Raw genomic sequence first — 13,275 nt, 5'->3', positions numbered from 1 at the left:
TCCCAAACAGGCTTCCAAACAGGCAAGCTATAATTTGGATGTCTGTCCGCTCCAAAACTCATATTGAAATTTACGGCTGGGTGCAGTGGCTCATGTCTGTAACCCCAGCACCTTGGGAGCCTGAGGTAGGCAGATCACCTGAGGTCAGGAGTTTGAGACCAGCCTGGCCAACATGGTGAAACCCCATCTCTACAAAAATACAAAAATTAGCCAGGTGTGGTGGCAGGCACCTGCGGTCCCAGCTGCTCGGGAGGCTGAGGCAGGAGAATAGCTTGAATCCAGGAGGTGGAGGTTGCAATGAGGCTAGATCGCACCACTGCACTCCAGCCTGGGCAACAGAGCGAGACTTCCTCTCAAAAAAATAAAAATAAAAAAAGAAATTTCATTTACATTGTGATGGTATTGGGAATTAGGAGGTGGAACCTTTTTTTTTCTTTTTTTTAGAGACTGAAGCTTACTCTGTCACCCAGGCTGGAGTGCAGTGGCGCAATCTCCGCTCACTGCAAGCTCCGCCTCCCAGGTTCACGCCGTTCTCCTGCCTCAGCCTCCCGAGTAACTGGGCCTATAGGCGCCCGCCACCACACCGGGTAATTTTTTGTATTTTTAGTAGAGACTGGGTTCCACCGTGTTAGCCAGGATGGTCTCGATCTCCTGACCTCGTGATCTGCCCGCCTCGGCCTCCCAAAGTGCTGGGATTACACGTGTGAGCCACCGCACCCAGCCCTCGGAGGTGAAACCTTTAAGAAGCATTTTGGCCATGCAGGCTCCAGTGCCCTCACAAATGGACTAAGGCTGTTGTTGCAGGAGTGGGTTTGCTTGATCTCCCCCACTTCTCTCTTTGCCTTTCTGCCATGTGATGCCTTCCATCATGTAATGATGCTAAAAGAAGACCCTCCCCAGATGGTGACATCTTGATATTGGACTTCCCAGCCTCCAGAACCAAGAGCCAACAAATTGCTGTGCGTTATAATTACCCAGCCTATGATATTCTGTCACAGCAACACAAAACAGACTAAGACAAGGCAGTTCCAGCCCCATAGGCTTTGCACCTGCTGTTCCCTCTCCCTTCACTGAGATCTTCCAATGCTTGGCTCCTTCGCTTTATCCATTTCTTTCTCTCTCTCTCTCTCTCTCTTTTTTTTTTTTTTTAAGATGGAATCTTGCTCTGTCACTGAGACTGGAGTACAGTGGTGTGGTCTCGGCTCACTGCAACCTTCGCCTCCCGGGTTCAAGTGATTCTCCTGCCTCAGCCTTCCAAGCAGCTAGGATTACAGGCACCTGTCGCCACGCCCAGCTAAGTTTTGTGTTTTTTAGGAGAGATGGCATTTCCCCATGTTGGCCAGTCTGGTCTCGAACTCCTAACCTCAAGTGATCCGTCCACCTCAGCCTCCCAAGGCCCTGAGATTACAGGTGTGAACCACCACACCTTGCCTACCTATTTCTTAAATTTTAATTTTTAAAATTATTTTAGAGACAGGGTCTCACTTTGTTGCACAGGCTGGACCGCAGTGAAGAGATCACAGTTCCTTATGGCCTCAATCTCCGAGGCTCAAGTGATCCTCCCACCTCAGCCTCCCAAGTAGCTAGGACTACAGGCACACACTACCAAGTCCAGCTAATTTTTTTTTTCTTGTTTCTTTTTTTGAGATGGAGTCTCGCTCTGTCGCCCAGGCTAGAGTGCAGTGGTGCAATCTTGGCTCACTGCCAACTATGCCTCCCGGGTTCACACCATTCTTCTGCCTCAGCCTCCAGAGTAGCAGGGACTACAGGTGCCTGCCACCACTCCCGGCTAATTTTTTGTATTTTTAGTAGAGACGGGGTTTCACCATGTTAGCCAGGATGGTCTCGATCTCCTGACCTCATGATCTGCCCACCTCAGCCTCCCAACGTGCTGGGATTACAGGTGTGAGCCACCATGCCCAGCCAATGCCCAGCTAATTTTTAAATTTTTTGTAGAGATGGAGTTCTCACTATGTTACCCAGGCTGGCCTGGAACTCCTGGCCTCTAGTGATCCTCCTGCCTCAGCCTCCCAAAGTGCTGAGATTGCAGGCGTGAGCCACGGTCTAGCTATCCATGTTTTTTAACCTCCAAATTTCACCTATTCAGAAAGGTCTTTCCTAACCACCCCACCTAGCATAGCCCCCTATGCATTTCTTATCACATTCCCCCGTCTGATTTTCATAGCAGAAGTGATTGCCTGCTTGATATTTCATTTTCTTAACTTATTTGCTCATTGCGTTTCTCTTTTATTAGACTGTAAGCTCTGAGAGAGCAAGGACCTTATTTAACACTATATATACCCTGTGCCTAAAGCAATGCTTGGCACATAGTAGACTTTCAATAAAGGGCGTTTCAATCAATAAATGAATCAATGAGCAATTCATCCCTCAGTCACAGCTCAGATATCTCCTCCTAGAAACCTTCCTGACTCCACAGGCTGACTTGTGACTTTTGCACCCTGGTTTGGAAGGCAGACTGAAGCTGATACATTTCCTCTCTTGGGATGACATTTTGCTATGAGATCTGGAAGGATGAGTTGTGACCAGCAAGAGCTGAAGTTATGAGGGAGAAGAAATTCTGGGTAAAGAACTGAACAGCCTCTGGGAGAGGCAAGCCTGAGAAACAAAGAAAGAGAGAGCGAGGGAGGAGACGGACAGAGGGAGGGAGGGAGAAAGCATAGAGTAAGAAGGACAGAATCAGCCGGGTGCAGTGGCTCACGCCTGGAATCCCAGCACTTTGGGAGGCCGAAGCAGGCAGATCATTTGAGGTCAGGAGTTCCAGACTGGCCTAACATGGCGTCTCTCTTAAAAATACAAAAAAAAAGTTAGCTGGGCGTGGTGGCACCTGACCGTAACCCCAGCTACTCAGGAGACTGAAGCAGGAGAATCGCTTGAACTCGGGAGGTGGAGGCTGCAGTGAGCCCAGATCGTGCCATTGCACTCCAGCTGGGCAATAGAGGGAGACTCTATCTCAAAAAAAAAAAAAAAAAAAAAAAGAAAGATAGAAAGAAAGAAAGAAAGAAAAAGATAAAAAGAAAGAACCAGAGAGAGCTGAAACAATAGCTGGCCCCAGGCTTAGCCTCAATTCCTGGCTTCTCATTCCTCTGTGTGTGTATTTTTCCAATAAACCCCCTTTTCCCTAAGGAAATTCCAATGAGACTCTGCTTCGTGCATCCGAAAATCTCCTGGCTTAGCCAGTGCTTCTCTCCGTGCCCCCGCCATGCCCGCATGACCTCCATTACTGCAAGCATCATGCTGTGTTGCCATTATCCCCGTCCCTGTCTGCCACTCTTACAGGACCCTGCGTTCTTTGAAGAATAAGTCCATGGTCTTATTCATCTATGTTCCCAGCGCCCAGCATGAGCCCTAGTTCCTAGCGGGTGCTCAGTAAGTATTTATGAAGAAGGGATGCTTTTCTCACCCTTTTTTTTTTCCGGGGATCCTGATTTCCATCTCACCAGTTCTCAATTCCCCTCTTTTAGGTCTTCTTCCCCACCATCATCTCTTCCCAAATTCACCTCATCCGCATTCAGGATTAAAGATCTCTCTTTTCACAGTTCTGTCACCAAACTCATCAATTTTTCCACTCCCAGAGCTTCCTATCGTGGAGATGCTGTTTTCCAACAAACTCTGTTCTCCTCTTCTAAAATCATAGTGTGTAAATTGGGCACACACCTGTCGAGCTAGGATTGACATTTCCCAGTCTTCCTTGCAGTTGGCCTAGGCCATGAGCCGCAGTAATAACCAAAATATCTAGCAATCGGCACTGCACAGGCGCTAGCCAATCGGAATGGACGTCTAGCCAGGAATGGAAGTCTAGCCTATGGGAATGGACGTCTAGCTAATCAGAACAGGCATCTAGCTAATCCCAGCAGACGTCTAGCCAATCCCAGCAGACGTCTAGCCAATCAGAATGGACACCACTGTCAACAACCAGTAAGCCAGCCCTGACCATATGACTACCTTCTCAACAGTAAGGTATGAGGTGTGTCCATTCTGCCTCACTTACTCAAAAGGAAAGTGCTTGGTGTCCACTTTCTCTCTTTTCCCCCTCTCATGAGCTGCAATTAAGACATCTGCACGACCTGCTTCGACTATGCAGAGAGGCCAGAGCAACCAGGTGGTAGGACCCTGGGTCCCTGAATGATCACATGGAGCAGCAGTCTCCTGATAACCAGGAATGCTCATCTCTGGGTTGTTATGTGAAAGAGGAACAAACTTCGACCTCATATGGGCCGCTGGATTGTTGGGTCTTTTTTGCTACTGAAGTTCAGTTTATAGTCTAGGTATTTAGACTAAATCTAAAATGCTCTCAAGTGTAAGATGCACCACAAAGAAGGACAAAAGTGCTGCCAATTAAGCCATGATAAGCCATCAGTTATAAGACACATCTCGTTTTCAAATACACTAAAATGTGAAAAATTATGCGTCTTAGAGTCATGAAATATAGTAATTCACTCACTTTATCTCAGACGCTTTTTCCAAATTACTTGATTTAACCTCAGAAAAGAGACCCAGTTGTACCCACTTTACAGAAAAGAAAATTGAGGCTCAAAGACCGGATGTGAACCATCTGAGCCACTCATTCAGTGAGTACTGCAGGTAGTTAGGCTCTGGGAGCCCTCCCACATCCCTCCCGTTCCAGCCCCACTCACCTATGCAGACTCTCACCGCGGTGGGTGCGGTTCTGGGCGCGACAGTCGTGGCCGAGCTCAGGAAGGAAACCATAATCACGCAGCAGGGCCTGGGCACCTCTGGCCACTACGGCCACGCCAGCTGCCACTCGCCGAGCCAGGTCATCCCGCCAGCCAGCCGAGCGCACTGCAAACAGTCCGGCAGGAAGGGGGGCGCCTCCTGGCAGAAGAGGGGGCTCACCAGGGGCCCCAGAGCCCCCGCCTCCAGCCAGCTGGGGCCCCACCATGAACCAGACGTAGCCAGACCCAGTGAGGCCAGCCTCCTCAGCTGCGCGGAACACGGGCTCGGCCTCCTCTCGGGCGCAGAAGAGCAGGCGGATCTGCGCGCTGACACTGCGGAGCTGGGCACTGAGCACCGCCTCGCCCGCCCCAGGGTCCAACGTCAGCGCTCCGCGGTGCTCCCAGCCCACCAGACTGCCGTCAGTCAGCACCTCGATGTAGGACAGGAAGGCCCGGTGGCCAGGGGCACGCGTGGTCACGGCTACAAAGGACGTCCAGTCGTACTCCTCCAGCACCTCAAAGATGACCTGAAGCTGTTGCTCGGTGGAGGAGCCCAGCTGCAGGAAGGTGGAGCCCTTCTCCTGCCAGGAGGGACGAGGATGTCAGGACTCCCGATGTGGGGACCTCATTTCTCAGCAATTAATAAGAGGACCACAGCTCCCAATATGGCAGATTGACTAGATAGGTTCACTAAATCCATCTCCTTTTCCTCCTGAGGCACAGGGCTAGATCTGGATTAGGCTTAGCCACCTGACTGAGTTATTCTAGACTCATCCATAAAACCTTACTTTTTCTTTTTCTTTCTTTTTTTTTTTTTTTTTTTGAGACAGAATCTTGTCTGTCGCCCAGGCTGGTGAGCAGCGGCATGATCTTGGCTCACTGCAACCTCCGCCTCGTGGGTTCAAGTGATTCTCCTGCCGCACCCGGCCTAATAAAACCTTACTCTTTTTTCTTTTTCTTTTTTTTTTTTTTTTTTTGAGAAGGAGTCTCGCTTTGTCACCCAGGCTGGAGTGCAGTGGCCGGATCTCAGATCACTGCAAGCTCCGCCTTCCTGGTTCACGCCATTCTCCCGCCTCAGCCTCCCGAGTAGCTGGGACTACAGGTGGCCGCCACCTCACCCGGTTAGTTTTTTTGTATTGTTTTAGTAGAGATGGGGTTTCACCATGTTAGCCAAGATGGTCTCGATCTCCTGACCTCGTGATTTGCCCATCTCAGCCTCCCAAAGTGCTGGGATTATAGGCTTGAGCCACCGCGCCTGGCCAAAACCTTACTCTTGAAGCTTACTCTTTTCCCTGTTTTAGGGCAGATGCAGAGGCCCCAGAAAACTCTGAAGTCCTCTGAAGGGGATTACAGAGCCACAAGAGAGAGAGCCTGAAACCCCGAGTCACCGCATGGAGGAAAGCCACCTCCAATCAGGAACACCTGTTTGGATTTTTTTTGAGACAGAATTTGGCTCTTATTGCCCAGGCTGGAGTGCAATGTCACAATCTTGGCTCACTGCAACATCCGCCTCCCGGGTTCAAGCAGTTCTCCTGCCTTAGCCTCCCAAGTAACTGGGACTACAGGCGTGTGCCACCACGCCCGACTAATTTTTGTATTTTTAGTAGAGACAGGTTTTCTCCATGTTGGCCACGCTGGTCTTGAACTCCTGACCTCAGATGATCCACCCGCCTCGGCCTTCCAAAGTGCTGGGATTACAGGCGTGAGCTACTGCGCCTGGACTGGATTTTATGTGAATGAGAAATAACCTCCTGTTGGGTGATCCACTGAGATTTGGGAGTTCATCTGTTCCGGCAGTTAACATCACTGTCATTAACACAACCAGCATCCAGTAAGGGAACTACAGCTCCCAGCACCCACTGAGAGGGACTGGTTCCCTGAAGGCAGTGAGGAGACTACATCTCCCAGCATGCAGTGAGGGTGCTGACGGCATTTCCCAACTGGAAGAAGCTTTGCAAAGTGTACTTTCCCTTCTTTGGTTTTCCTCCTACCTCTCTGTCACCTCTTCCTCTGCCTCCTTTGCTGGCCCTTCTTCCTCAGCCAGAATGCTAAGTATAGGAGTGCCTTAGTGTTCTCTTGTCTTCTTGATTCCTCTCTCCCTGGTGATCTCAACCAGGGCCATGAGTTTAAAATACTGTCTGCCACGCTATCCAATATGGTGGCTGTTAGCCACTCATAGCTATTCAAATTCAAATTCAAGTTAAATAAAATTTATCCTGAATCAAGGACCAGAGGAAAAAACTATTAAATAGAATTTAAAAGTTAGTTTTCTGGTTGCACTAACCACATGTCAAGTACTCAACAGCCACATGTGGCTTGTGGCTTTCAAATTGGACAGAGCAGCTATAGACCACCTTCATCTTTGCGGAAGGTTTTATTGGACAGTGCTGGATATGCTAATGGCTCCTGTCCTCAGTCATAACCTCTCGTGTGAGCTCCAGACAAATCTATACCCCTGCCTTTTTTTTTTTTTTTTTTTTTTTTGAGACAGAGTCTTCCTCTGTTGCCTGGGCTGGAGTGCAATGGCACAATCTCTGCTCACTGCAACCTCCGCCTCCCCAGTTCAAGCAATTCTCCTGCCTCGGCCTCCAGAGTAGCTGGGATTACAGGCGTGTGCCACCACACCCGGCTAATTTTTGTATTTTTAGTAGAGAGGGGGTTTCAACATGTTGGCCAGGCTGGTCTCGAACTCCTGACCTCAAGTGATCTGCCTGCCTGAGCCTCCCCAAGTGCTGGATTACAGGCATGAGCCAACACGCCTGGCCCTATCCTCCTTTTTATTCAGTATCTCCTGTTGGATTTCCAAGAGGTGTCTCAAAATTAGCAGAATGCTTGATCTTTCCCCTGTCTTAAGCCTGTTCCCTATTCTCTCTCTCTCTTTTTGTAAAGGAGTAAAGAATCTAAAGGAATAAAGAGGACAGCTGCCTTTTTTTCCCTCTCTCTCTCTTATTCACCCTGATGCTCAGGCCCCAGACCTACATCATCCTTTCCCTTTCTTTTCCTCACACATCCAGCTATCTCCAAGTCTTCTTAGCTCTACATTCAAACATAGCTCCAGTTGTCCACTCTTCACTGCCATCACTGTCACAACTTTCATTGTCACCCTTTCTTGCCCAGCTATCTACAACATTCCCACCCATCTGTGTTTTCTTTTCCTTCCCTCCTTCCTTCCTTCCTTTCTTCCTTCTCTCTCTCTTTTTTCAGAGTCTTGCTCTGTCATCCAGGCTGGAGCGCAGTGGTGAGATCTTGGCTCACTGCAACCTTCACCTCCTGAGTTCAAGCGATTCTCCTGCCTCAGCCTCCCTAGTAGCTGGGATTACAGGTATGCACCACCACGCCCAGCTCATTTTTGTATTTTTAGTAGAGAGAAGTTTCACCGTGTTGGCCAGGCTGGTCTCAAACTCCTGACCTCAAGTGATCCACCCGCCTCGGCCTCCCAAAGTGGTGGGATTCCAGGCATGAGCCACTGTGCCCAGCTCATCTTTGTTTTCAATCTTGCATCTTCCAGTCTATTCTCCAAACAGCAGCCAGAGTGATTGTTTCAAAATATTAATTGGATCACATCCCTTCTCAGTTGAAAACCTTCCAGTGATTCTACCTCAGAATCAAAGCCAAAGTCCTCGCCATAGCCCTGCATGACCTGGCCCCTGTTGCTTCTCTGACCTCTCATCTCCTGCCACCCCAATCCCCCAATGTGCTCCAGCTACACTCCCTTCTTGCTCTTCCTCAAATACATCAAGCTCCTTCCTGCTTTAAGGGCTTTGTCCTTAGTTGTTGCCTCTACTGGGGACACTTTTCCCTAGCTCCTCCATGCCAGACCTTCACCTGACACCTCCAGCTCAGATGTCACCGCCTCAGGGAGGCCTCCCCTGACTGCCATCTGTTGAAACTCCATCCTCAGTCATTACAACATCCTGTGTTGATTTCCTCCAGGACTGCCAGATTTTACTGTTACTGGTTTTGTGTGTCTCACCATTAAAATGCAAGCTCTATAAGGCAGGGACCTTGTCTCCCTCTCTTTTTTTCCCCCCTCTAGAACTGTATTCCCCAGGAATTAAAACAGCCCTGGCACAGAATCAGCTCTCAATAAATCTTCCTGTAATGCAATGAGAACAGCAAGTGGGCTTTTTCCCTAGGCTCATGCCTGTGGTAAAATGCGTAGGGGACACTGCAGCTGTCCTGAGGGGATGAGGTCTTTTTGTTTATTGTTTTCTTTGAGACCTAGTCTCACTCTCCCCCAGGCTGGAGTGCAGGGGCACGATCTCGGCTCACTGCGATCTCAGCTCACTGCAACCTCCGCCTCCCAGGTTCAAGCGATTCTCCTGCCACAGCCTCCTGAGTAGCTGGGATTACAGGCACGCGCCACCACGCCCGGCTAATTTTCGTATTTTCAGTAGAGACGGGTTTCTCTATGTCGGCCAGGCTGGCCTCAAACTCCTGACCTCAGGTGATCCGCCCGCCTCAGCCTCCCAAAGTGCTGGGATTACAGGCGTATGCCACGGCATCTGGCCGGAAATGAGGTCTTACTGTAACGCAAGGAGAACCTCTTCCTTCAGTAGGTGAAGGTGGGCTGAGGGGACCACATTCCCAGCATTCAATGGGGCACAGATGGAGCTGCGAAGATCACTCTTTCTTCCATCCGGGGGCAGCAAGGGGACTACATTTCCCAGAATGCTATGGGCGTACACTGAGCCGACCACAGTGCCCAGCGGACAATGAAACAGAGCGGATCACACTTCTCAGCAGCAATGAAGGCACGAGGGATCACGTCTTTGAGTATGCCTCGGAAGTGGCAGTTAAGAAATAAGTTTGCCTCCCAGGGTATCTACCTACAAATCTCTGAAAAGTACCATGCCAAGGGGAACAAAAAAGTTGGACAGAGGTCCTTCCCAGAACGCTCTGGACAGGAGTACTAGGAGCCTGTGCATACAACAGTGATGCAGTCACACAGCCGCAGGCCCGCACAGCAGGGAATGGGCAGATTGAATGAAGCTCTACCCACTCAGGTGGCTCCATCGTCAAGGTTGCATTGGCCTCACCTCTGAAGAGGCCCCGCCCCTTCTCAGGCCCCACCTCCTAGCTTACCCATTCTTCTCAATCCACAGGGCAGGCTTCGTCCAATTCTCTCCTTCTCTACCAGAGGTCTGCCATAACTGGCTCCTTCTGTGCCCTTGGGAGTCAGGCCTTTCTCCAGGCTCTGGCCAGCTCCAGCCTCTACCATCCCTTCCCCAGCAGGCTCCTGGCTTTGATTTCTCATTGGCTGGGTCCGTCTCCACCATAAGCCTTCATCCTCCTGCCCATCCTCTGGACTCTAGCTTTCCACACCTCACAGAGGGTACACCCCTTCTCAAACCCTACTCTCAGGACCGGCTTCCTCCCTAGACCCACCCCTTTATTAGAGTGCTTAGACCCCGCCCCTACCTTGCCCCGCCCTAACTGGCTAGCCCCGCCCCCTTTCCTGACTCACTCCTTCCCTGGCTGGCCTCTCCCTAAACCTCAATTCCTTGCTTCCTAGTTCTACCCCTTGCTCGTCCTCCTCTCTCTAATGACTCCTCCTCTTTTCCGACTCTTCCACTTAGAAGATGGTTCCTCCATCCCTAGCCTACCTCTAGACCCTATGCTCAACTGGCCGAACGCCTCCCTAAACTCTGTCCTTGGTACCTGATACCTCTGATACTTCCTGGCTGCCACCTCTCCACTAGACTTCGCCCCTTTCTTTCTGAACTCCATTTCTTTTCTTTCTTTCTTTCTTTTTTTTTTTTTTTGACAGAGTCTTACTGTGTCACCCAGGCTGGAGTGCAGTGGCACGATCTCGGCTCACTGCAGCCTCCGCCTCCCGGATTTAAGCAATTCTCCTGCCTCGCCCTCCCGAGTAGCTGGGATTACAGACGCCCGCCACAACGCCTGGCTAATTTTTGTATTTTTCATAGAGACGAGGTTTCACCACGTTGGCCAGGCTGGTCTCAAACTCCTGTGCCCTCAAGTGATCCGCCGGCCTCGGCTTTCCAAAGCGCTGGGATTACAGGCGTGAGCCACCGCGCCCGGGCCCATTCCTTTTCAACTGACTTCTTCCTGCGCTGATCCTAGATCCCACCCCTCCCTCAGATTTTGCCATCTGGGGCTAGTCCCTTTTCGTTACCAGTCCCCAACCCTTCCCTCGATTCGCCTTTTCCACAGACCTTTACCTACAATGAATGGGCCCACGTCCTCCCTATACTCTGATCATCGAGGACTGGCCTCTTTCTGACCCTAACAGCCCAGGTTACCCTACAGACCAGCCCGCTCCAAGTCAGCCCCGCCTCTTACCTAGCCCTAAGCCCTGCCTGCCATCTGGGCCCGGCTTGTCCCAGATGCGGACCCACAGGACAGTCCCCGCCCCCTCTAGGCCCCGCCCCCGCTGGCTGTCCCAGACCCGCCCCTCCTGTGGCCCCGCCCCGCCCCCGGTCGCGCGCACCTTGGGCGTGAGCACGAGCGCGGCGCCTCCGTGCACGGCCACGATGGGCAGCGAGGTCTGCGCCGACAGGAAGTCGAGGATGGGCGCGACGGCGGGCGCGCGCGAGTCGTCCTCGAAGACCACGCCGTGCACGCGCAGCCCCGACAGCAGGTCGCAGAGCTGCAGCACGAGGCTGCGCGGGTCCGAGCCGTTGAGCACCAGCGCCACAGGCCGCACGTCCAGGCCCGGGCTGCGCACGGCCGCCGCCACGGCCGGGCCCAGGCGTGCCGCCTCGGCCGCGTACGCGGGCCCCGAGAACACGAGCGCCACGTTGAGCGGCCGCGCCCCGCCGGGGCCCCCGCCGAGCCCACCGGCGCCGCCCGGCCCCGGCGCCTCCTCCGGGAACGGGCTGGCGCAGGCCAGCGCCAGCAGCAGCAGCATCTTAGCGGGGCCCGGAGGGCCGCGGGGGCCACCGGCGCCGCGCATCGCCTGCGGGCCCCGCCGGGCGGCCTCTGAGCGCCAGGGCCGGGAGAGACAGAGAGGAGAGGGAGGCACAGACGGGAGACGCAGAGACAGGGAGACGAGATAGAGAGACACACCGAGGAGATGCAGCGAGGGACAGGCGCCGAGATGGGGAGGACAGGGAGCGGTCGGGGTGATGGAACAGAGGGAGAGACAGGAACGGAGGACGAGAGAGATGGAGGAGAGACAGGCAGAGAGGGAGAGACGGGCAGAGGGAGAGAGAGATGGAGGAGAGACAGGCAGAGAGGGAGAGACGGGCAGAGGGAGAGAGAGATGGAGGAGAGACAGGCAGAGACAGAGGGAGACACAGACACAGCAGAGGGAGGTGGAAGAGAGAGGTGGGGAAGAAACACCAGAGGAAGAGGTGAAACAGGGAGAGACGCAGAGATAGGGCGAGACAGAGGTAGGAAGAAGTGGTGTATGGGATTGGGGGAGACGCAAAGGGTGGATAATGGGGTCAGGGGAAGATACAGAGGTAAGAGGGGAGAGAGGAAGAGAGACAGACGAGGTGGGGATGGGGAGACCCACAGAGATGGGATCAAGATAGGAATAGAGAGAGACCCAGGGAGACAGGGAGGGAAAGAGTGGCAGGAAAAAAGGGAGAGACGGAAGAAGCAACAGAGACAGGGAGAAGACGGAGAGAGAGAGGACGGAGTGACAGAAACGGGAATGAGGGAGGCCCAGGGAGAGGATGATAGAGGCGGGAAGAGATGCAGGAAGGCGGGAGAGATAAGTGAGGCAAGAAAGTTGGATAGAGAAGAAGACAGCAAGGCAGGAAGAGGGAGATGGAGACCCCAAGGCCGCCAAGAGACACGCACACATAAGGGATGGGGAAACAGAATTGAGATTGAGGGAGGCAGGCAGAGCGGAGCGAAAACAGGAGGACAGAAATAGCGAGGCAAGGCCAAGATCGGGACCCCCACCAGGGAGGTGCCCAGCACAGACATGAAAGTAAGGCGGGGAAAGCGAGTGGCAGGAGGGAGCAGAAATAAAAGGGAGAGAAAAAATGAGAGAGGGAAAAGGGGTCAGGTGTGTGGGGAGAGAGAGAGAAAGAGAAATTAGTGGGGCACCCCAAGGAGAGAATATCCCTGGGTGACCTTACCCTTCACCCTGACCACAGACCCCTAACCCATTTTGTCCCCTTACTCTTGCCCCTGTCCCCTCATTCTCAAAGAAAGAGAGTCATGGCCCCAGCTGGGATGTGGGGTTGGGGGGCACAGCTGTGGAGAGCTGGGTGGGGCGGAGGGGTCCCTGGCACCCAGCCTGGAGCAATTTGGTAAATTACAAGAAATACAGCCTTTCTTCCTGTGTCCCCTGTTGAATACTAGCCGCCTGGGGTGGTTGGGCTGGAAGCCAGGCTCCTGGGTCCTGCCTGGGACTGAGGGAGGAGGGCACTGGGAGTCTGGACTCCTGGTTCCCAGAGAAGGACTGGAGTCTGCACTAGGGGCTTCCTGAAGGGGTGAGGGTCCAGACAGGGAAGGGTTCTCTCCTGGCTGTCAGGCTCCTGTCCGGTTGCCATGGTAGCGCAGGCCTCGTCCACCCCACAGCCAGCCAGGGTGGGGGAAAGGCCCACCCCCACCCCCCTGCCTCGAGACCACAGCCCCTCCCCTCTGCCCACCACCTCAC

At 52.8% G+C, this 13,275-nt stretch overlaps 3 protein-coding genes across 3 annotated transcripts in view; 1 reads left to right on the top strand and 2 right to left on the bottom strand.

Annotated features, from left to right (window-relative positions):
- Positions 1-13,275, bottom strand: part of GRWD1 (glutamate rich WD repeat containing 1) — a 152,411-nt gene that overhangs the window by 49,828 nt on the left and 89,308 nt on the right. The window lies entirely within an intron of this gene.
- Positions 1-13,275, top strand: part of TMEM143 (transmembrane protein 143) — a 170,232-nt gene that overhangs the window by 97,710 nt on the left and 59,247 nt on the right. The window lies entirely within an intron of this gene.
- The window catches only part of GRIN2D (glutamate ionotropic receptor NMDA type subunit 2D), a 54,814-nt gene that overhangs the window by 39,445 nt on the left and 2,094 nt on the right, over positions 1-13,275 (bottom strand). The window contains exons 2-3 of the mRNA XM_050772376.1: positions 11,149-11,639; positions 4,656-5,275 (exon numbers count right to left, since the gene is read on the bottom strand). Coding sequence (XP_050628333.1) covers positions 4,656-5,275; positions 11,149-11,613 — 1,085 coding nt within the window. The 5' untranslated portion in view covers positions 11,614-11,639. The remainder of the gene's footprint in view (positions 1-4,655; positions 5,276-11,148; positions 11,640-13,275) is intronic.

This window comes from Macaca thibetana, chromosome 19, assembly GCF_024542745.1.
Source record: "Macaca thibetana thibetana isolate TM-01 chromosome 19, ASM2454274v1, whole genome shotgun sequence".
NCBI classification, from domain to species: Eukaryota; Metazoa; Chordata; class Mammalia; order Primates; family Cercopithecidae; genus Macaca; species Macaca thibetana.
The sequence above is the reverse complement of the archived record's forward strand: the minus strand, read 5'-3'. Positions and strand labels throughout refer to the sequence as shown.